At 37.9% G+C, this 22614-nt stretch overlaps 1 protein-coding gene across 3 annotated transcripts in view; it reads right to left on the reverse strand.

Annotated features, from left to right (window-relative positions):
- Positions 1–610: 610 nt before the first annotated feature.
- The window catches only part of SNX14 (sorting nexin 14), a 53294-nt gene continuing 31290 nt past the window's right edge, over positions 611–22614 (reverse strand). For 2 of the 3 annotated variants that reach the window (XM_065632909.1, XM_065632908.1), the window contains 13 exons: positions 19789–19921; positions 17103–17304; positions 16054–16137; positions 15827–15927; positions 15419–15530; positions 13637–13677; positions 13364–13483; positions 5755–5878; positions 5088–5252; positions 3923–4018; positions 3174–3265; positions 2964–3020; positions 611–1446 (listed from right to left, as the gene is read on the reverse strand). In XM_065632909.1, coding sequence (XP_065488981.1) covers positions 1408–1446; positions 2964–3020; positions 3174–3265; positions 3923–4018; positions 5088–5252; positions 5755–5878; positions 13364–13483; positions 13637–13677; positions 15419–15530; positions 15827–15927; positions 16054–16137; positions 17103–17304; positions 19789–19921 — 1366 coding nt within the window. In that variant the 3' untranslated portion in view covers positions 611–1407. The remainder of the gene's footprint in view (positions 1447–2963; positions 3021–3173; positions 3266–3922; positions 4019–5087; positions 5253–5754; positions 5879–13363; positions 13484–13636; positions 13678–15418; positions 15531–15826; positions 15928–16053; positions 16138–17102; positions 17305–19788; positions 19922–22614) is intronic. The other variant, XM_065632910.1, reaches the window with a different exon arrangement.

Genomic DNA, 22614 nt, shown 5'->3' on the forward strand with positions numbered 1-22614 from the left:
CCCAAGCTACTCACCTCTTAAATTCACTGCATCTGTGGATTGCAAGGAGAAGGTGCATTAAGATAAACATTCAGTATGCTTCAATTTCAAGACCTCCTTACTTTCCACATAAATTCAAAGGCTGTGCATGAAAAGATCTGGACTACACAGCTGTATCAGGTAAGTGGCATTACAGCAGGGAGGTAACAACTGACCCTGACACAGTCCTAGTTATAACATGGCATTGATGATTTGCCAATACCAGACCCTAAAGTTATTCATTTACAGAATGGTCTTCACAAAATCAGCATAAAACCAGTATCAGAGATTACAGAGATGTGGATCAAACTGTACCTGCATGCCAGTTTTTAAAGAGTTGTGACAACTCCTTTGGCACAGCCAGGGAGAAATAACGCTTTTACCTTCCTTTGACAAATGGAAAAGGTACGCAAAAGTAATACAGATACAACGCAAATCATATTGACAGAAACCACAAATACTGCATTAGATTGGTTTGTTTGTAAAAGGAGAAAATGGGTATTGTCTGAAAAGAAAAAAAATGAGGAATGCCTATTAAAATACCTCTGCCTTGTTCTGTGAGTAAAACTTGTTAAAAATCCACGCATGAAAGTCCTTTTCAAAGTCTGTTTTATGAAGGGTGGGTCAACAATTTAAGATTAACAGGAATAGTCTTCCACACATTTTTATACTAATAAATTTTTACAAAATGCTATGAACAGACTCACATCTTCTTTTCTAAGCCTGTAAAGAGGATGTCAGAAAAACCCCAACAAACCCAGGTAAGAAATTGCAGAAAAATAAAGGCTAAAGTAGAAGTCAAAAACACTTTTCACACCCATTATTATTTTAAGAGTGTTTTAGATCTGAAGGTCAGATAGTAAATAAACTAAATTACACACATGATTTTCCATGCTCACAGAAAGCACAAAGGCCAAAGATAGTTCTGAGATTATTTGTATTCAATCATATAATTTTTTTCATTAGTAAGTTTTGTTAAGACAGTTAAAAATAACTTTCTGGCAGCATTCTGCAACTTATTCCATACAATTTTTCTACATATCGTTTAAGGATGACAACTGTAATTGCTCTTTTAGCAAAGCATACACTGGCTGGTCTCCCAGATGTCTTATTTTATGTCATCCTGTAATTTCACACACAGAGATTTGGGGGAAATTAATTTGACATTTACTGATAACTGCTAAACAAGTTTTAAATAAAAACTACAGCTATTATATTTACTTGTAATTGCTATTAAATTTTACATCTTTATTGCATAAAGAGATTTTTTAGAACTTAAATTTTATGTTATTTACAAGAAAATATACAATGCAAGGTTAAAATGTCACATGCCCATTACAATAATGCACAGCAGATTGTTCTGCTGGGTGTCCAGCAAGGTCCCTGCGTTCACATCCAACATGCCACAGAGCTGGCTTCCTTTGGACCCTGGCAAACAGTAATGGAGAGAAAAATTGATTTATTAAATATGAAAATACATATTTACATAAAAATGACTGAACTGAGCTACAATGATTAATGGTATTTGAAAACATCCACCCAAAAACAGAGTGAGGAGAAAGGAAGGCTACGCTTTTCAGGTTTTTAATACTATTTCTCAAAATAGGTATTTTCTTCTTTCTCTGTAAGTTCTTACCTCCGCCATTCCTAACTGCTAAATACAATTTTCTTATCACAGCAATTTTCTGCTCTGGAAATGGCACTGGCATGATATATTTTTTCAACTGGATTTCTTTCCTTCCTCTGCTAGGAATGCTGCTCCTCTCTCAGCTGCCCCTTCTCCTTGTATCCTGTCTGACAGACTTCCAAGGGACTGGCTGCACATATCAAAGGCAAAAATCATCTATTAGGTGTTTTTCAGCTCTTATCCTTAGACCTTGTTCACTTAGGCACCCTGCCATTAAACACAGAGTATCTGAAGTGGTCCAGTATATATCCGCATTGGTATGTGCAACAGGATGTACCTTCAAGATATCAGATCTCAAGAGTGGGAAGCAGATTGACATCCACACTAACAAAAATTTTCCCATTTCTCCCATTGCTGTTCTCCCTGCTGAAGGAGCCAAGCTCAAAAAAAACCCTTCCAGGATGCTCAGTTTTCCCTTTAAACACTGACCGACCTGAAACATTTTTCTGTTCTTCTAACTACAAACTTGCTGACTTCATTTCAGTGAAGATCATGGAAGGCACCCTAGCTTGTTCTGACGTCTGTCATATGTTCCTGTTTATCATGCAAAACAAATCACTGCTGGCACTCCACAGTTCTGGGACACAGGGCTCATGCAACAGTCATCTGAATTATATGAAAGTGAGGGCGTGTTTTGTTCATTTGTTTATATCTAGTTAACTATCTAACGTCTCCTGCTTACCACAAACACCAAGCTGTAAACTTACGATGGAAAACTTTGTGAAGGTTTTATGTACGTAAGTACAACCATCAGATGGATCACAAACCTGATGACACATTTATACAGTCTTTTTTGTTGTGCCAACTCTTTATCTAGATAATAGGAGTTAACATTTCAGTGACTAAACTAGAAGAAACCCTCCTGCCAAATATTCTCACGAAAAATGCTGAAGCTCAACCCGAGCTCTGCATGTAGAATTCACTTCCTAAATCAGGAAATGCATAAAATAGAGTGGTGACAATCAATCAAAAAGAAAGGCACAGAAATCCCAACAGCTGATTGCTCTGTCCAATTCTACTGCAAGGCAGCTCAGACTTGCTGTGTGCTAGACAAGTGGGTCTAAACTGTTTTGGAAAGAGCTAATTAACAAAAATGTAAATAATCAAGATTTTTATGATTTAAACACATTAGTAAAATAAAGATTTCCCCTCAAATTTAAAAGTAGTATTAAAAGGGAACAACAGCAAAAATGCACCAATGACCAGACCACTAGCAGCCTGAAGAATTCTGCAGCTCTTGCATGGAGTTAGCACACACCTTGCTCAGCTCTGGAAAGAGTTCTTGAATCCCAATGTCCAGCAGAACATAAGTTAACTAAAAGAAAAGAAAGAAAATTAAGAACACTCCAAGGCAACACTACCGCTTTTTATTTTCACTCTGAATTAGAGGTCACTCCTCTGCTACAGCCATACATTCACTTCAGGAAATTCTCTCCCAAAAGGAAGTTTCTCACATGCTACAAGTTACCTGTTTGTTGAGCACTGGTTGCTGCATCCCGTCAAACAGAAGCCTGATGCCTTCGTATTTAGCCTCTTCCCCAATGCACTTGCCTATTGAATCTAGAACCAGAGAATAACAACAAATACACAAGTCATTAGGAAGCACTGCAAAACAGCTTTACAGTGCAGTTAGAGAACTCCAGTAATTAAAAGTTCCAATTAAAAAAAGACTTCAAATTTTATCTGTCTAAAGTGATAAATGGAAAAACAAACACTCCCTTGGTTCCTCCTACTTTCCTGCCTTTCCTTCAGGGCTGCACATCTAAGTGATTATTACGCTTTTTATAATATCCATGTATTGTACTAATATACTGTTTAAAAAACCACAAGGTGAAATTTTTTAGTTGCTTTTTGAATAACCTAGCAAATGGGCCCCTCTTCCCTAGTTTATACAGAGTAAGGAGAGCTGATTTATCTTCTGTAACCCAGATTTCATCTGGATAAAATACAAAACATCAGAGCAGTCTAGAGATGAAAAAATTATGGTAGTAAGTACATTTGTGAAGTTCTTTATTTCCATCACAACCTTATTAATCACTACGCTACAACCTTAGTCAGCAACACTTAAGTGATGAAACTGAACTCCTGGGGAGCTTTTACACCTAGTAGCAGTACTCTTAGTCAAATCTCAGCCACGTTAAGTATTACTTGATTTGGAAAGCTATTGTCTGCTTGAACAATTAACCACACTCATTGGAGAGTCATGAAATAGAGAACCTGGAATGTATCTCATCATTTCTTCAAAAGTCTGCTTTGCTCGCTTCTGTTTATCCCGGAGAGAGCGCGGTTCGGTATTCTCACAGAACACGGCGTCTGCAGCAAAGGAACATTAGAAAAGAAGTCTTTAGGCAGCTATTCATCACTGACATATAAAACGTGTTTTGGATTATGGCTTCAAAGTTGAGCTTCTTTTCTGTATGATCTTGACTGGAAGAGAATTCAAGCCTTGCCATAAGAGTTTTTTGCTTACGTCAGCCTGGTCGAATCCAGAATACTCCACACCTGTGGGGAGGACAATAATCCTTTGCCAATTTGTTTCTATTCTTTCAGATTTTTAAAGCATTATCTTTTAGGATTGTACCAATTCTACTTTCGGTTTGTTACGATCTCCTTACTTACAACATCCCTTATACTTTCAAAACTATAAGCAGTATTTATACCTTGTACTAAAACACCAGCTGGAACTGCCAAAAATTTCAGATTTAGCTATGAATGATGATACAAGAATTGCTGTTCATCAGAAATATTAGGCATTCAGTTTTGGTTTTAGTTTCTAAAAGACTTAATCCTTTCCTTTTTTGTCTTTCACAAGCTTTCTTTTTGGCTTGATAAGGACAGAGCTATCTTGACTCTGCAGAGCTTTGGCCAGATGTGTTGTTTAGATCAGACTGCAGTCAGATAATACTTCTCTACAGTTATGAGGTGATTTTTAATTTTTTGGTTTTTAACCTCTCTGCCCTTCCCTTATTTGAAAGTCAAGAACACTCCAGCCCTCTCGAGAGCCCACCGCAACAAAGGAAACAAAAAAAATTAACCATCAAGGACTGTGATGTAGCACGCAAGTTAAAAATAAAGATTGCATGAAATATTGGTGCTCTGCTATACTAAATCACCTTTGTTATCTTTTTCTTGTTCTTTGCACACCTTAGCAAATTACTATTTGCAATACTTTCTTCTGTAATCATCACTGGCCGACAACATGGCTGATTCAGCATCTTTCCGCAACGACCCTTGGAATCTTTTTATAGGACCACTTGATTTTTAAAACACCATTAGCTTTAGTCAAGCATTGCAAAGTTTAGTATTTGGAAACTTAACAGAAGGAATTCCAAATATCAAACTAAAGCAGTATTTTCACATCAAAGATGTAACTTTTACTAACCTCTCAGCAGTGTTATCAGAGAAACCAACCGGTGCTCCTCAAATAGCTGTTCTAATTTATAATGCAAGTAATAGTCTGTGTACAGTTCCAACGTATTTTTGAAGAGAATTCTTCCTCCCATCAAGAGATGATGCAGCCAGTCAGGAATGCGGAAAACTACCCTACCTGCAAGGTTAGAGTAACTCACATTTATCATGTTCTCCTAATAAAGATGATAAAGGAGTCACTTATTCAAAAGAAAGAAAAGAAAGATAAGATTGCAAACAAGCAAATGTTATTTTAGTTCTCCTAGTGCAATGCTGACAAATCGCTGTTCTTCAGACTGCTTATCAAATATTTCCTTTAACTAATTTTATTAACTAGTTCCCAGAGTGCACAGTCTAGTCACATCTGAGAAAAGGCAAGGGTCTTATTCCCATAAGCTCATACTCCGAGATGCAGAAAGAAAGAGATATAACAAAACAGTTGAGCAATAATGAATGATAAATGATGATATTTTAGCACAGCAATAAAGTCTTTTTAAGAATGACTGTGCTCCTAAATTGTATATTGTCAAGCTTGCAAGTGCTGAATTATATATGATTACTACAAAATAATTTTCTTTCTTACCAAAGAACCAAAACTTCATATTTGGCATGAAGAATAATGATGAGAAATCACTTCTTACCAACATACATTAAGTAGTCATAGACTCCTTCTACGGTCATCATTTCCATGAAGTAGTTCTGATTTTGTCGTCTTTCTGTATTCTCAGACCGGTTTGCATTATTCTTGAATAAATCATTGAAAAGCTAAAAGATAGAAACATAAGAGTGAAAACACTGCATTCAAAGGCAAAAGGATAGCCATCAGGTTGGTTGGGGTTTTTTAAATTTTTTTAATTAGAAGTAGCTTTTTTCCAGAGCTTTCAAAGAACTAATTGGTTGGTTTTTTAACCTCTTCACTTTTCAAAGGTGGAAGGAAATAAAGACCATGTCACATGTTGCCAAGATACCTGACAACCAGAATACCTGGATTCAGAGTAAATCAGCAGGGCAATCGAGACATTAATTTGTGAGCCCTTTTGCTCCTGATACCTTCATGTATCTAAACTTCCTTTGATGTCCTTTGATGCACCCCGTTCTGTCAATGAGGGGCATGAAGGACATGGAGCTTGTCAGCCTTAAATCACAGGGGAACCCTACGACACCCAAGTGTTCCTAAAATTTCCTGTTGGCTTCTATTTTGAAATAAATACAACGGTTTCTGGACAAAATATCTGACTTTTTACACAGAGAAATCCATTCTCCCCCTGCCAGCTTAATTATTTATAGCAAAATCTTTATGAATCTTTGTAAGTTACCGAAGGTTGGGTTTCTTTCCATTTATTCCATTTCTCATTTTATTCCTTTATCCTTCTGTTTTCCTAAGATCCCTCCATTTCCTTGCCTTTGGTTCTTCCCCCAAAATATATCATTATAATACTTGTAAAATCCCAAGAGGCTCTTCCTTGCGTCCCATAAGGAGCCCCACACCACCTAGGCAGTATTTCCTTCCCCCTCCTCCAAGTCTGTGGGCTCCAGCAGCTGGCAAGGATGAGTTCTCTGAATCCAGAGGCTCCCCACATCTGACAATACCTAGCAATCACCACAAACGGTTTATTTTAACTTATCTTACCCCCAAAACTGTTGATCTAAAGATAAAAAAAGAATTTACACAAAATACTCTGTATCATGAAAAGAAAGTTCAAAAGTGTAAGCCCAGCTTCTAAAAGTATCCCAGAACCAGAGAAAACACAATGTAATTATAGTGTTGCCTAGTTTGAGATGATTGCTACTGACACAGATTCTTCTGTATCACTCCCAAATTCAAAATAGTTCCAAGGAATGGGAAGTAATTTGTTCACTTTCTGCAGAGCAGTTCTCCCTGAAATAAAGCCATAAAACATCCAAACCACAACAGGCTCTGAATCATGCAGGTCTCTTAACAGAACACTCTGCACTCTTAGTAAAAATTATATGAGGAAGTCTGGCAAGACTCAGGTTTTGACTTGTTCGGTGCTGAACTGCTGGTGTTATCTTCACAAAGTCCACTCGAACTAAACAACACCAAGTTATTACATAAATTAAATGAAAAAGCAAATATGGTTAATGCACTGGTGGGTGACTGGTATCCAGGAAAGTAACAAACCTAAAACGAACACATAATTATGCATGCCTACTGTATGAAAGTGTCTCTGGTATGTTGTTTAAAAACTCTGTATAAACTGAAGTCTATATCGTCCTCAATACTGAAGCTGGAATACTGGGAAAATTCTTAGTTGAGTTATTCTAACTTAAACAAGAGCCTCATTTATTTTTCAGATATACTCCGCAAGCTGACAGAGGTGACACATACTGAGCTGACTCTAAGCAGCCCATTGTGCAACACAGATAAAGGTTCAGAGGAGCATGTACGGGCCAAACTAAATTATTAACAACGGTCCAGTAGGTGATCTATAAAACAATCAAACATGAAGGCCATCTCAGGACAAAGCTTTTTGACTTCCAAGAGTTATTTCAACTTTCCCTTCAAACCAGAAGCAGCATCTTTTGAAGGTTGTATGTACCTCTGCACATGGATAATCTGCCTTGCACCTTAAGTTTAAGGATTCCTTGATCATTGTCAAGCTTTGAAAGTTTAGACTCTTGCACATGGCACTTCAGCAAGCAACAGCAGATCAATGCATGCCAAAATTACCAAGCCAAGGAGCAGTTTTTGTAAAGTATATACTTTGCACTATTCCAGTGCAAGTGTGTATTCTACAGTCATCAGCAACACAGGAGGATGCAGCTGCCATAACAAAGTAGCATTGCACCTCTGCTTCAGTGTTTTGCACTTTACACGATTTTGGCTTAGAGGGAAGCCAAGTGAAAAACACACAATTGGATATCTAAAACAAAAGTTGAGATTATATTCACAATTCAGATAAGCACAGGATTTTGCTTTTAGATGTTTCTGCGCATGTTAATATTTAAGACGTGATATAATACTCACTGTTGTAATTAGACTGAAAAAAGACAAGCAAGACAAACTCTAACGCTATCATTATTCGTACCTTTAAGATTAAACAGTAACTGTGATTATAACCATGAAATTTTCTTAAAAGGCTTTCATGAGGAAATACCATGGATCAGTACTGGTTTATAATGGAAGCCAAGCTCTCGAAGTAAGTGAAAGGTAAAAGGCCTGTATTAAGAAAAAGACCAAAGTGATCCCTTGTACAATTGGCTAGATATTGTACCTTGATGGGAAAAGCTAGCATGAATGCTTTCACAAAGTGTCTAATAGAAAAAAGAAACTTACCGTTTAATGAGCGCATATGCAAATATATGCCCATACATTCCAGCATAGGCGTGAAGGTTATAAAAGCAATACCATGATTACAAACAAAATCCACAGCCAGGGGCATGAACCTCTCCACTGTTTTTCCTGCTCATTTGCCAAGTACAGATAACTATACCAAAACAGTAAGAAGAAAGAATGTAGGTAGTGTCTGAACCACATCAGTTAGCGTAGTGAAAAACAACCGTGTCTTCCTCCAAGTAACTATGCATAAACATACATTATACTGTTGGTGTTTCAAAAGCAGTTTTTATTGCTGTTGGCAGGTCATCAGAAGCCAGCAGAACAATGCCTTTGTAGGCATGTTTTGCAAAATCTGCAGTAGCTGAGAAGTCCTGACTTATTCTATCAAGTCTGACAAAAGTATGCCTAGAAGACGATCAAGATGCTTACAGACCTTCACTACAGAAACATAAGTGGGAAAAACAGAAATCCTTTTGGTCACTCTAAGAGCAGGGAGAAGGGTTTTTTGTTCACTTGTCTGTTTTAACCAGGGAAGCTGGTAACTCTCAATCTAGAGGATCTCATACAGGATAAAATCCAGTTGCCACTGGCCGCACTAAGGTTGATCACCCATGTTTATTACGCATTTTTAACTTGAAGTCTTTCCACTGATATTTAAAACATACAAATGTACACAAGCACCAGGAATATTCAAAAGGAAGCAGCATGTGGAAAATCTTTCAGAGAAGTAGGCACATTTCTGATTGAACTCAAGCTTTCACCTGCCCTGGCAGACCTTCAGGCATTTCTTATTCAGCCTGTTGATGAAGAGGAAGCCTGGGAGTACCCTGTTCATGGCAGCAGAAGCACTGGGGAATGTGTATTGTACTCTTAGCAGATTCCAACATGTTGATACTAGAATAAAGAGATGTGTGCCAGACAAGGTGTATGGGAACACTGTGGCAATACAAGCATTGGCTGGAAATCAGCTCTAGCATTTCCCCAAAAATACTTTCTTGCTATGAGAGAACATGCTCTTCTCACAGATGAGCACTCACAAAGTGCCAACCTTCTTTCTCTTCGGCTGCCTGCCAGATCTCCTGATCGAATTCACACAGGTAGTGCACACCACCCTGGTACAGAATCACAGAATGGTTGGGGTTGGAAGTGACCTCTGGAGATCATCCAGTCCAACCCACCTGCTAAAGCAGGTTCACCCAGAGCAGATCACACAGGAATGTGGCCGGGTGGGTTTTGAACGTCTCCAGAGAAGGAGACTCCACAACCTCTCCGGGCAGCCTGTCCTAGTGCTCTGGCACCCTCAGAGTAAGAAAGTTTCTACTCATGTTTAGATGGAGCCTCCTGTGTTGCAGTCTGTGCCCGTTGCCCCTCATACTACCATTGGGCACCACTGAAAGGAGCCTGGTCCCGTCCTCTTCACACCCACCTTTCAGGTATTTGTAAGCACTGATGAGATCCCCTCTCAGCCTTCTCTTCTCCAGGCTGAAGAGAACCAGCTCCCTCAGTCTCTCCTCCTAAGAAAGATGCTCTAGGTCCCTAAATGTACAGACATTTAGCATTCATCTCCATCACCAGCTTCTATGGGGTAAGGGTGCTGCACAGTGCTTATAGCCCCACAAAGGTGTCATCTGGCACAACAGAAGTCAAATTGCAGAACCAAAAAACTGAAGTCTATGCTAGATGTATCTGGGGAGGTGGAGAGGGGTGTTACTTTAGTCTACCTTTGGTCTGGCCTTTGTACTGAACACTCTTGGTGCCTGCATTCCTGTTTTCCAGCTTAGTTTCATCTGAAATAAATTCAGTTAATGAGTTCAAAGACAGCACCCCAGTATGACAGAAAATGCGATAAGCAGAGATGATCAGGAGATTTGCTTATAAAAAGCATCACTGATCTGAACTAGAACGGTCCGGCAGATGAAAGCACTGTGGCCTGCAAATCAAATCCAAGTGACGAGATGTAAATGGTGCAGTATCCTCCTGGCACCTGGCAGAAAGCTCTTCCCAACCACAGGCTGACTTGAGAAAGAGAAAACTGTCTTCCAAAGGCACAAGTACCCCAACAAATCAGCAAGAGGGATGAATTTCACAATGTGCAGGGGAAGACTAGCAGAGACTGTAACAGATATTAGATCTCTAATAATTACAGTTATCATGTAAGTGCGCGTGCTCTGGCTAAACTGATAGGTGGGAAATTAGTGAGAAAGCAATAAGCACATGAATTCCTTATGCATACCTGCCTCTGCTGGTCAGAACTGGTAGTATAATTTGAGCACAAACAGATACTGATCATCTGATCACAGAACTGTCTTGCAGCATCCCTGAAGGCAAAAGGAGTCCCCACCATTAAGTGATAATCATAGCTCTGCAGGAGATAGACTGAAGACTGAAACTTTCCATCCATTTATAGCAAATGGCACCCCAAAACAAAACAGATTTCCTTTGCCGGGGTGGGGCGGGGAATCTAAAAGGAAGTATTTAAAAGATGTGTAGATGTGGTGCTCAGGGACGTGGTTTAGTGGTGGACTTGGCACTGCTGGGTTAACAGTTGGACTCAATCTTAAAGGTCTTTGCCAACCTAAATGATTCTATGATTCTATTTTATATGTAGAACCAATTACTTACTCATAAAACAGCTAACTAGAATAAAGTTGCTTAAAAAAAGTTAACTCAGTCTCACAACAGATAGCAAGAAGGAGTGGAGAGCTGGGGTTCGCCTCAGCTTTTTTGTTATCTGCAAAGAAACTCGTATCTCATGACAAAAGCATCTCTGACAGGGTAAACGACAGCTTTGATTCAGACTCTTACAAACTTGTGTCTCCACTGGAGCACACACACAGTCAGTCAGCAGTGATACGGAGGTTTCCCCCACAATACTATTTCTGAAAATGACATTAGCAAACAGAAGGCAGTGAAGATCTACATTTTGTTTAAGGAAACTTCAGTGTTACAGAATGAAAGCCAATGTGCAGCCAGCTCTTTGCTTTCCTGGGACCACCACAGTTGAAAAGAACTGGGAATACCTCATTTCAGAGCCTGATTTTCTGTTCTTTATTAAAGTACAGTATTTTATTAAAGTATGTAAAATGTATTAAAACTACTAACTTCAGTAGTTCTTGACAGACCACAGTAAAAAATGAACAGATTGTTCATACTATGCTGTAGTGTGCTGTCAGCTGTTTTACAAAAAAAAATTGAAGTATTTATTTATGCATGTACTGTTTCCAGCACAAGTCAAAAACTCCACATCTGATTTTTAAACCTGCTAATACATATATACTCCTCTGAATAGACAGCAATAGCAAAAGATCTTAACTTTGGAAATAGTGTCCAAGGTAAGAAAGGACCTGAAATAAAGGACACTAATTTTGTGTGTGTGCACATGTAAGCTAACACTACAATATTTGCTGTAATAATTCAGACTTCAGGTTTAGAAGATGAAATCTAAATAAATTAATAGATTTAACTGCCATTATACCTCATTAGTATAAAAGTTTTGTATCTGCAAATTCTGTAAGTGTCATAACACTATAAAAACGTCCATAGTGAAGGAAATCAAAAGGTCCATTTTTTCAACAGCCCATCACCAACAAGAACCATAAACAGATCCTGGGCTTCCAGCTCTTGCAAGAAGAGCACAAGCATAGATAGAGTTTTTACCAATACTCTTCCAGCCTCCAACTGTTTTCAACTAAAAAAAAGTTCAAGAACTGAATGCAGTTTCTCTACAGGTATTTGCCCTGAACACACTTCCTCTTTGTGAATTTGTCATCTCACCTTATATGTTGTGAACACTAGAAGTTTAAACAACTATTTTGGCAAGGAATTCCACAAACCTACTAACCATTGCAAGAGCTACCACTTTTTGTTTTGAAGCTGGCTCCTACCGCCTTCATTTAATGCCTCTTAGTTTTTGCACTAGAAGATAGAGAAAAAAAACCCAACCAACCATCTTTATCCTGTCTGCTCATGCTATGCATTATTCTTTAGACTACCATATGTCTCCAATTTATCGCTTTGCAAAATGAAGTGTCCAGGCTTACATATTCCAGTTTCAACTCTTCTTCCCAATGCGACAGTAGAAAAAACTATAGTACCAAGTTTTCTTTTAGAACCTCTTACATGGCAAAGTGTGTGCACATTAAATATTTTCGTCCCAAATCACATCAACTCTGTAACACTGGAAACAATATTCCTAATCTGGAAACAATATTCCTCTGTAGATTCTACAAATACTTCCATACTCTAAAGCAGTCTAACACAGAAATATAAAGACCAGTGCCTTTTTAAAGCCCCTGAACCTAATGGAAGTCTCAATAAGTTTTACCAGGTTCTAGCCACAAATATGTGAAGGTTAAGAAAGGAACTTTCTTATCCTATAAGTCAAGTAAAAGCTTAAAATTGGAAATGCTGGGCTTTAACTATGGCAATGTTTGAGAGAGAAACTATACTTAAATGTATGTCAGACATCAGTGAACTGTAAACTAACATTTTAATGGCAGATAAACAGGGCTCAGCACCTTGACAATTTTGGCTTGTAGCGCTTTGACAAGCCACACTTTCATCAAACACTCAAGCTCTTTACTTTGAAAAGGAAGCTCCCTTATGGCATTAAAACATTCCCCATTTTGAACCTTTGCTTTACCTCTTCTTCTCTCTGTCCTTCCCAGGCTCTCTACCTTGTATCAACTCTAAATCCAGCAAGAATTAAAAAAAAAAAAAAAAAAGCCACAACCAAAACAAACCACAAGCCTCAAAACTCATTCTGACTAAGATATTTATAAGACAGAAGATGACAAAGCTCTCTGCACTACTGTTCTCTCATGTGAAAGAACAACACAAAATAGGTAAGCTGTTATATTTATGTTTTTTTCTATTTATTCTTTGCATTTTCAGAGTATGGTAAATTTCCCCACTCCTGTGAAGTGGGGAAGGAAGATGACTTACTGTACCTTCTTGTTGTTTTCGGAAGTGGGACTTAAAATGGTAAGTTCAGGCCTACTTGGTTTAGGTTTGGGAGATTCACAGGAGTTGATAAAATTCATGATGAATGGTTCCAAATGCTGACCTTTCTGAAATAAGACATGAGTGACCTGTCACTTGCATAACTACAGAAAGAAAAACAAAATACTGAGTTTCCAAACAACTTTTTTACTAGCCTATAAGTTAGTAAGCACATAAAATTAGTTATTGAAGTTAAAATGTTGGCAACCTGGAAAACTTACCTCTTTCATCAGCTTTCCTGGAACAGATTTTATAATTTTACCTATAGTTAGAAACAAACAAATACATTCTGTTATTACTGCCTGATCTTAAAGACATTTTGTTCTGCTACTTTTTATGTACTCATTGTCTAGTACAAGAAAAAGATGCTTAAAATATGAAAAATAAACAGGTGACTATCAGAATACTTTAAAAAAAAAGCGGCAAAGTCCTCTAGATCTGCCTTTGTAATTTTTCTAGAGGTTCAAACTTAAATAGCTATAGCACCATAAGAGCAGCACTATATGACACCAGTATAGGCACAATTTTCTGTATTTAAGTTCTTCATCCTTCACGAACATTTATCACAAAAGAAGTCACAAAAACTGAGATTCTCCTCTTTCCTGAAAAGAACAGCTAATCTGGAGAGATTCTGGAAAGATCCAGCCTTGAAAATACTGGTGAGTAAAGTTTTACAAATTGGACAGGCTACAGCTGTGATCTTAAAAGAGAGCTCTTCTGTCCTGTTAAGGCTATCAGAATACAGCGTAATAACTTTGAATGCTGAAAATTTAAAGGCTCTAAGATTAGTTTTATTTTAAGCACTACATTCACAGTAATATTTTTCTTATCTACATGTCATTAAATTTGGAACTTGCATCAAAAACTATGAACAATGGCCAAATGATAACAAGAAGATCACTCATTCTTATAAAAAGCCCTATTGAAATGCCAAGACTTGTTAAAATGATGTTTATGGAAGTGAAGCATAGTCTCAGACATGAGATGCATTTCAGCTTTTTTTAACAATGTACAGTTGGAAACAGACAGGAGGTCTGAAACAAAACAAAGCCCTTTAACTGGAGGATGACCACCACATTCCTGTGCGATCTGCTCTGGTTGAACCTGCTTTAGCAGGTGGGTTGGACTAGATGATCTTCAGAGGTCCCTTCCAACCTCAACCATTCTGTGATTCTGCGAAAAAGCACACTAAGAGAATGGCCACCTCAGCAGGCTCACACCATGACCAGGAGAAGCAGAAATGCAGCGGCACCATTCTGACACAGCTCTCCTAGACCACGCTGGTGCCAGAACCACCAGCACTACAATATATGCAGATACGATGGCTGGAGCTTGATCTTACCAGCTCAGGCTCATCCTCTTGAGACAGCTACACTGCAGATGAGCTGTGAAGTCACACTGCTGTCTACTTTGTGGATTTATTATCAACTGTTACAGTAGACATCAAGAATTTCCCAACTTCTCCATTTCCATTTGGCCTGCCTATGTCACACACACCACTGCCTCCAATTCTATTAAGTTCATGTTAAGAGATCTTAACACTACCTAAAAATAGAAGTATTAAATATTGCAGTTTTCAGACTAAAATATACATATTTTAATCAACCAACACCCAAATGTAGTTTGTATTAATAAATAATTTATAAAATGACACCTGTAAACAACTCACTTGCTCAGATTTGACTCGTGACAATACCGTAAGTCGTCTTAAACTATGAAATTTGTTAGAGAAATCTTATCACCTTATTTGCTGACACAAAAATTCAAAAGCAACCACTTAAACACTTTTTTCCGTAATCTCAAAATGTCTTTTTTCTTAAAGAAAAAAGTATCAGCATATCTTGATTGCTGAGCTATAATTTTAAGGGCTGTGAAGGAGCAGAGTTTTTATTTCCCACATCCATATCCTTACACAAGAGTAATCTATTCATTACTACTATTACTCAATCACAGTATCTACAGTATTATTATTTATCAGCATAAACAGCCAGTATATTACATACCAAGATTCACATCAGGCAACATTTTATCAAGAAACTGAGTCTCTCCTCCATTAGGGGACAGAAAGTCAGCTAAAAGCTGGCTGTTACTTAGTTCTGGATGCTGCAGAAGTTTCTTTGAGACAGAAGGAGAGAAAGAAATATAAATACTTTTAAACTAATCTTTAAAAATCAGTTTCTTTATAGTGAAAAAGAGATATTCAAAGAGTATTATATTACCACAGGTATTGTCATTTGAAAAAGAATTCTGTTTTCAGTCACATGGAACTTTAACAAGTTTTATTTGCCCACTTGAATCCTTTCTATAACCCACGTTACTTGGAAACAACAACAAAAGCAGAGCAGATTTCTTTTATTACTTTTATATTATTAGTTTTAGAATATTCTTTGCTCCAAAAGTTTGTTTCATACCTGCAGATATTCCTGAAATTCCTCTCTCTTGGATTTTAAGAACTCGTAGTTCTTGGGGCCAATGATTCTCTTTGAGGGAAGCTGAGCATCAGGAAACGTACCTAATAAAGACAAAGCAGATTAAATTACTCTTGTAATGCTTTAAACATTGGTTTCCCTATTTTAAATTTCAGCTCAGTACTAAATAATAAGTGGGAAAGTGGCTTTCCAGATGATGGAGAACATACCGTGAAATTCTGTTAGCTTTGACTCAAGCACATAAAATTCAAGATACCTCCTGTAGACAGACCAGTGTTCAGGTTCATGTCCAACTAGGGGGAAAAAAAACCACCAAACCAACATTAAAAATAAACAAGGTTGTATGCTACTTGAGAGATGAATTAAGCAACAACAAACATATGCTGGATTATTACAGGAAAAACCTCAATTATATTAGCCTCCCATATTGCCATAACATAAAATCCCAGCCAGGTAATTTAAGTGTTAAATTAAAATGCATACCTGGTAAACAGACATGGTACTAGCAAGGAAATTATTATCTCGTTTAGGGAATCCCTAAATTCTAAACAATGGAGTGCTGCATAACTTCAAAATTTATTAGGGCTGACTAGGTTAGAATTATTTTTAAACTTTTAACCAATGATTTACAGAAATGTTACTTGTTGAATACAGTCCTCTCCTCCATCAGCTTGAATCCTGATGATTCTTTCTCCCAGAAGATATCACTCAATAACTCGAACACTTCCTGCATGCTGTGGAAGCACTATTTTGACTAACACAAATCCATACAGCCCCATAATGATACTATTTTTTCCAATCAATATGGATGTATTGCTATCCAGATACTACTGAACTATCTGCAAGCCAGGATGGTTCCTAATAAGCAAAGCCTTTTACTTTCCTAGGAACGATATTTTAAAGCTATATAAGTTATTTATTGTACAGTATTCCAAAGTTCAGAGTGGGTAAAGGAAAATATGCCAGATGTTTATTAATATGAATCACATGATCAATATTTTTGGAAAAAGAAAATATCGAAATTTGGCATGAAGTCTAAATGGAACTGACTTGTGCTGAGAAATCAATTCTCAACTTGCCAATACTAAATGTGATCATTTACCTCCCAAATACATTTCCTTAGAATTTTCAAGTCATTATGTCAAAATCAGAAAAACATGTATGCCAAACACATTGCAACAGCCATCAGAATACAGCACACTAAAATATTTTTAGTACATTTTAAAATTACATTTTATTTATTCACAACATTGCATACCTGCCCTTCTATCATTTCTCTCTACATCAATGCAGAACACAGGAATTCTCTCCTTTCTGTCTTTTCTTTCCAAGGATGGATCGTCAAAAAAATCTACATAGGGGATGCTAATTTTCCATGCAGAAAGGTTGCGGGGTGTATTTGGGGTACTAACAGTCTCCTCGGGAGAATCATCTTCCATCACCATAACGCCTTCTTCGATCTGTAAAGATTCAGACTTCAAGATCTATAGTTCTATTTTAATTAGTTCAGTCTACCTTTGCAAAACCTATAAGAACTTATATATGATAAAAGAACAAAAAAAGCCATTTCATTAATGGAGTTTTCCTGTAGATGAATTTCTGGTTTTAGATCCACTGCAAATTAAGTTAGCAAATTTTAGTGAGATCTGAAAGCTGTTATAGCACTATGAAGTTCCATATCTGATACTTCAGGAAAGAGGGAAAAAAAAAAAAGAAGTCAGCTGGAAGAATGCCTTAGACACAGACAGAATGGTACCAGAACCAGCTTGGGTCCAATGTAAGTTTAGCTGCACTGCATTTTCCAGCACACTAAACCCAAATTGAAGAACTGAGCTTACTAGGTCAGGCCCAGAAGTTATCTAAACGCAGCAAGAGACAGCAGCCAGTCGTGCACCAAGCTGGCAGGTCTGCCGCCCCCATACCCAAGCACAGCGGAGTTTATTGTAGAGGCAGGAATCTGACTTGCTCTGCGAGATGCAACACAGCCATGACTGGGACTGAATCATTCCCACGGCACAGAGCTCTTTTTAAGCAAAGCCATCGTAAGCGTTACTGCATTCCCCATCAGCTCCAGTTTCAGCATCTCACTCACTGCTTTAATATGCAGAACATCTTTTGCTATATTTAAAATTTAGTTGACAAAGACTGAGTGTGGTTTCATGGAATTATTATTATCATGTTAGCAGCTTACAAAGCTGCTGCCCAGAGCCACAGAAAGCCGCTAACACATATTTCCATCCCTATATGATTTCCTCAGACTAAACAGATCTTTCCTACAGGCCTTCATTGCAACCAGCAAGACTTTGTTTAACAAAAAAAAAAAAAAGCAGCTAAAAGCAGTTTGGTTTCTCTCACAATGCACAGAACACCACTTGATTTGACCTGGTTAGTGTTGAATTCTGTATATTCAGTATTCACTCATGAAGTGAAGTCCTGGCTTCGTCCAGCTCTTGGACGCACAATAACCTTACACCAGTTTAGTGTTTTCTCATTCTGTCTTCTCATCCACACTTACCAAGTGAAGCGGCTTGGGTATTTCCCAAACTTAATCTAAGGTGGTTTTAATTAAAAAAATGTAGTATTCTCCCTTTATTTAATGAAGGGATTTAACACAATGCTGGACGTAAAAGTTTCCATTCTTTCCCAAGCTAAAACCATTCTGTCCATTTGAAACCCATCCTTAGTAAGGATTAGATGCTATATTGGCTGTCTCTTTCACTGAATTCAGCAACTTCTCACAAGTAACTTCTTGTGCTCTGCCACAAAAACATGTTCTTTCTCTGATTCCACTATTTCAATTATACTTCTACTAATTCCTCTACTATAGGGGAATTATAATTACATGCCATTTGACCAGCAGAATCTATAATAGCAATGCTGCAAAATTAACCTATTTTCATTAGAATCTCACCTCAAAAAGAGAGAAGTTACAACAACCAGAACTTCGTTGTCCAAGAAATTACTTGCAACAGTTCTGCCCCCTTAAAGGTATGAATAATATGTTGCCTGTACAGCAAATTGCCTGTTTTTCTCCTCTTGAAGAAAACAAAACAAAACAAACAAACCTATCTAGAGTTCTAAGTTGCTGCATCCTTCTCACCCTCTTCTGAAAGCAATTCTGAACAAAGTGAAAGATATAAACTCATATTTATACCTTTTAGCTTCAGGCTGTGGGAAATGAGCTAGCAGTTTGTGAAGGTGATAAATCCTTAAATGTTTAGTTTGTTAGTAACAGGTACAAAAGGCTGAATTGGCAGACGCACTGTAAAAAATTCATGACTACCAGTGTCTTCAGACAATTCCTTCCTGTTTTCTTTTATAAATTTTCCATTTGTCCCCCAACTGTCCTTCAGATATCAATGTCCCATGCAATAATTCTCCCATTGGCTCTATTCATTGCTATTTAGCTCAAAAGAAAAACATTATTTGAGGGAGACAATCAAGGCAAATAAGAAAGGACTGCTGGCTCATGATCTTGAGAGAAAGCACTGCATCACAGCCCAACTTGACAACAATTTCTATCTAGGTTTTTAGGTCTTGTGGCAAACTTCAGATGACAAGCCACACATGCAGTCCTAAGCATGCCTTATTATCCAGAATTACAAAATAGCATGGTAAGTTGTTAGAGAAAAATTCATTGCTTACAGAAATGTCTGACACTGCTACTTTTAATACTTCTCTGTACTAAAGCAGTAAGCTGAGAGGCATGCTAACTGGGGGTGGTGGCCTTGGCTTGTGAATCAGTACAGGGAAAACAGGGCAGCTTAATCAGGAGCCAGCACATGGAAATCCCTGCAATGAAGTAAGACAGCAGAAAAAGCAGGAACTTAACATTTCCAAACAAGGGAAAAAAACCAAACCAAACCAAACCAAAAACACACAAACACCACACACACACACAAACACCAACTAAGAGTTAAATACAAACTTAAACTTTTACTCACAAAGTCATCTTCTCCTTCATTTAAGTTATAGTTAGGCAGAATAGCTCCTTCCATTGCAGAACTCTTGAATACACCTTTTATTTTGTTGCCTATTTTGCTGATTCCAAATGATTCTCCTCTCTTCTGCGTAGTCCTAGGATTACAGAAGCCAGAGTTCACAACACAAGGCATATTATTACACAGCAGCTCAGGAGGCTGTTGCACATCATTTGCAGATAAGAGAAAGAACTCTATAAACAAGTAGCCAATATATTTACAATTCCATTTAAATTGAAATTCATTTATGGCAAATCTGTTCTCTGACTGATCAGTAAAACTTCTCCATTACATATTTAAGAGATAATAGGATTCCCATATGCTTAACCATGAGCAAACATTAACGCTCTTATAATAGCATGCCAGTGATGCAGGACATAGAATAAACAATTAATTATGGAAAACAATTTTGTTTTGACAGCAGAAACTCTCATATTGCTACAGGCATGCACACCAAAAAGGTCACAACTCTGTCCTTTTCCATGTACTCATTTTTAAATATTTATCCGCTCTTGCCAAGTACTGTAAATGGTGTAATTAGATGGATTTTTTTCATAAACATCCCAGAATTTTACAAGCATGTATGACTCAAGATAGATCTCGACTTTTAAGCATTAGAGACAGACAAAAGGAATGTACAAGGAACAAGACTAAGCATGAGAGAAAACAGATGCAACTGAAGAATCTTGGCTTGAAGAGCCAGTCTGACTGAAAGATGAAGACTTTCTAGTGTCTTGTCACTTATGATAAAGCATCTAAAATGTGACAAGGTATGGAAAAAGAAAGATAATTGGGCAGGAAGCGCACTCCTTACTGACAGAACGGATTTTACAGCATTCTTATGCCCTTACAGAAGATCTGACACTGAAGTTTATTTATTACATAGAAATGCTAGTAATTCTGGAAAGAAAAACGTTTCTGTTGAATATGGAATCAGCCTGAGGTTATTGATGTTGATTCAATAGATACAGTTGTTAGCAGAGTTAAAAATCAATACAATGAACTGCAGAATTAAAGACTCAAAAGAACTTCATACACTACTGAGATTAAAAGCACAGTTAGTGCTTCAGAGAACCAAAAAATTTCCAAGAGTTCCTTTTTCATTTAAAAATTATTAACTGCTGAACAACAGGACCAACAGACAGCTGCAGGTAAAGCGTTTTCATCGCCCATAAAACCATGTTGACGACATCAACTTCTGGTTCAAAACCTGCATGTGTGTTACTAACAAACTTCCTGTTTATAATTTTACCCAGACTGTGCACATGACTAAAATTGCATCAACAACCCACTGCTTTTCCAAATAATTTGCTTTTTCTACCTCATCAGCGCCAAAGCAAACAGGCACCATCTATCTTATTTATCTCTGCTAACCAAAGATAAGGTTCCTCAGCTGTTTGTAGTTTAAATCCAAGTTCGAACAATTTTACTCTATTTTTAAGCAACTCCTACATGTTATTGTGCGGAACGTTTTCACATTGCGGACCTACCTGAATCTTGCTCAAGAGCTTAAACACTGGGCTAGCAGAACACAAATCTTATTCAAACAAAACTAGACAGCTTTTCTAGAAGGGTAATACTTCAGGCCTCTGGCTCGACTCTTGCCATTTTCATCGTTCCTCTGAAAACGTGTACAATTCTCAAGATTTTGAACAAAAACATTAATTTGCACAAGCTTAAAGAGTTGATAAGAGTACTCCAGGCTCAGAGCAGGTCTTCCCTGCGCTGATCGTGCTCCAGTTGAAGGCAGAACGCAGCTTTGCCTGTAACTGCAGCACTGAGCTGAACGGGACCAGGACTCAACCTAAGAGTGAGGAACCATCCCCTCCTGCCCCAGGGCTGAGCCCAAAGATTACACCCAATAAATTACAGAGCAACCACTAAACTGGAACAGGTATAAAGCGACAAACTAGGATGCAATTCTCTTCACAGGAAGAGACAAATTCAGAACAAATACTGGTGAATAAGAGGGTACACAGGCACATGGTGGACAACGTATGAAGAGAACACAGGACTGGCTTGGCAAAAATCCTTGAGCATGCACACAGAGCACAAACCAGATCAGACAAGCATGGATAAAATCTGGTGATGTTAGCAGAGAAAGACAACAGGATGACCAAACTTTTGAAGAAGCTCAGCAAGCAAAAAAATATATACAAAAAACAGGTATTGGGATGAAAATCTAGTAGATCCACTGGCTAAGTAGAAATAGGAGAAAGAACTTGAGGCAAGGTAGAAAGGAGGAGATGGAACTAGGATATGGTCAGGTTGAAGGCATGAGGGAAGATGAAGGGTGGTCAGTTTAGAAAAGAGACCAGGTCTTTCAAGATCTGTCAATTCTACTACTGTCAACAAATATATATACAAAACTCAGTGGGAAAAGTATCCCACTCCCTCTAGTGTTGATCCACATAGCAGCATCATTCTGCAGTTGTGTTCTTGGCAGAGGCCTGAGTGGAGAGTCTACAGGTTCCAACATTCCTGATGAATGATGTGATGACAAGAGGTTGGAATACTTTTTTTTTTTTTTAAACACTCCAGAAGTCACACATACCTAACATTAAAAAATTACAATTGTTATTCACTCTATAGCTGGGAATTGCAGACCAAATATTGCTTTAGTGCCAGTGTGCACTGTGGCATTCTTTAACTGTGGATGGTCGCAAAATAATTTTCCCATAGGATCTCTGCCCTATTCCATGCACTGAACAGATCTTCCTAAGTGATCAGCCAGGGCTGTGCAGCTGAAAAAGGGTCTTGCGAACCTCTGTGGGTCAAGAAGTACCAGAA

Source organism: Caloenas nicobarica, chromosome 3 (assembly GCF_036013445.1).
Source record: "Caloenas nicobarica isolate bCalNic1 chromosome 3, bCalNic1.hap1, whole genome shotgun sequence".
NCBI classification, from domain to species: domain Eukaryota; kingdom Metazoa; phylum Chordata; class Aves; order Columbiformes; family Columbidae; genus Caloenas; species Caloenas nicobarica.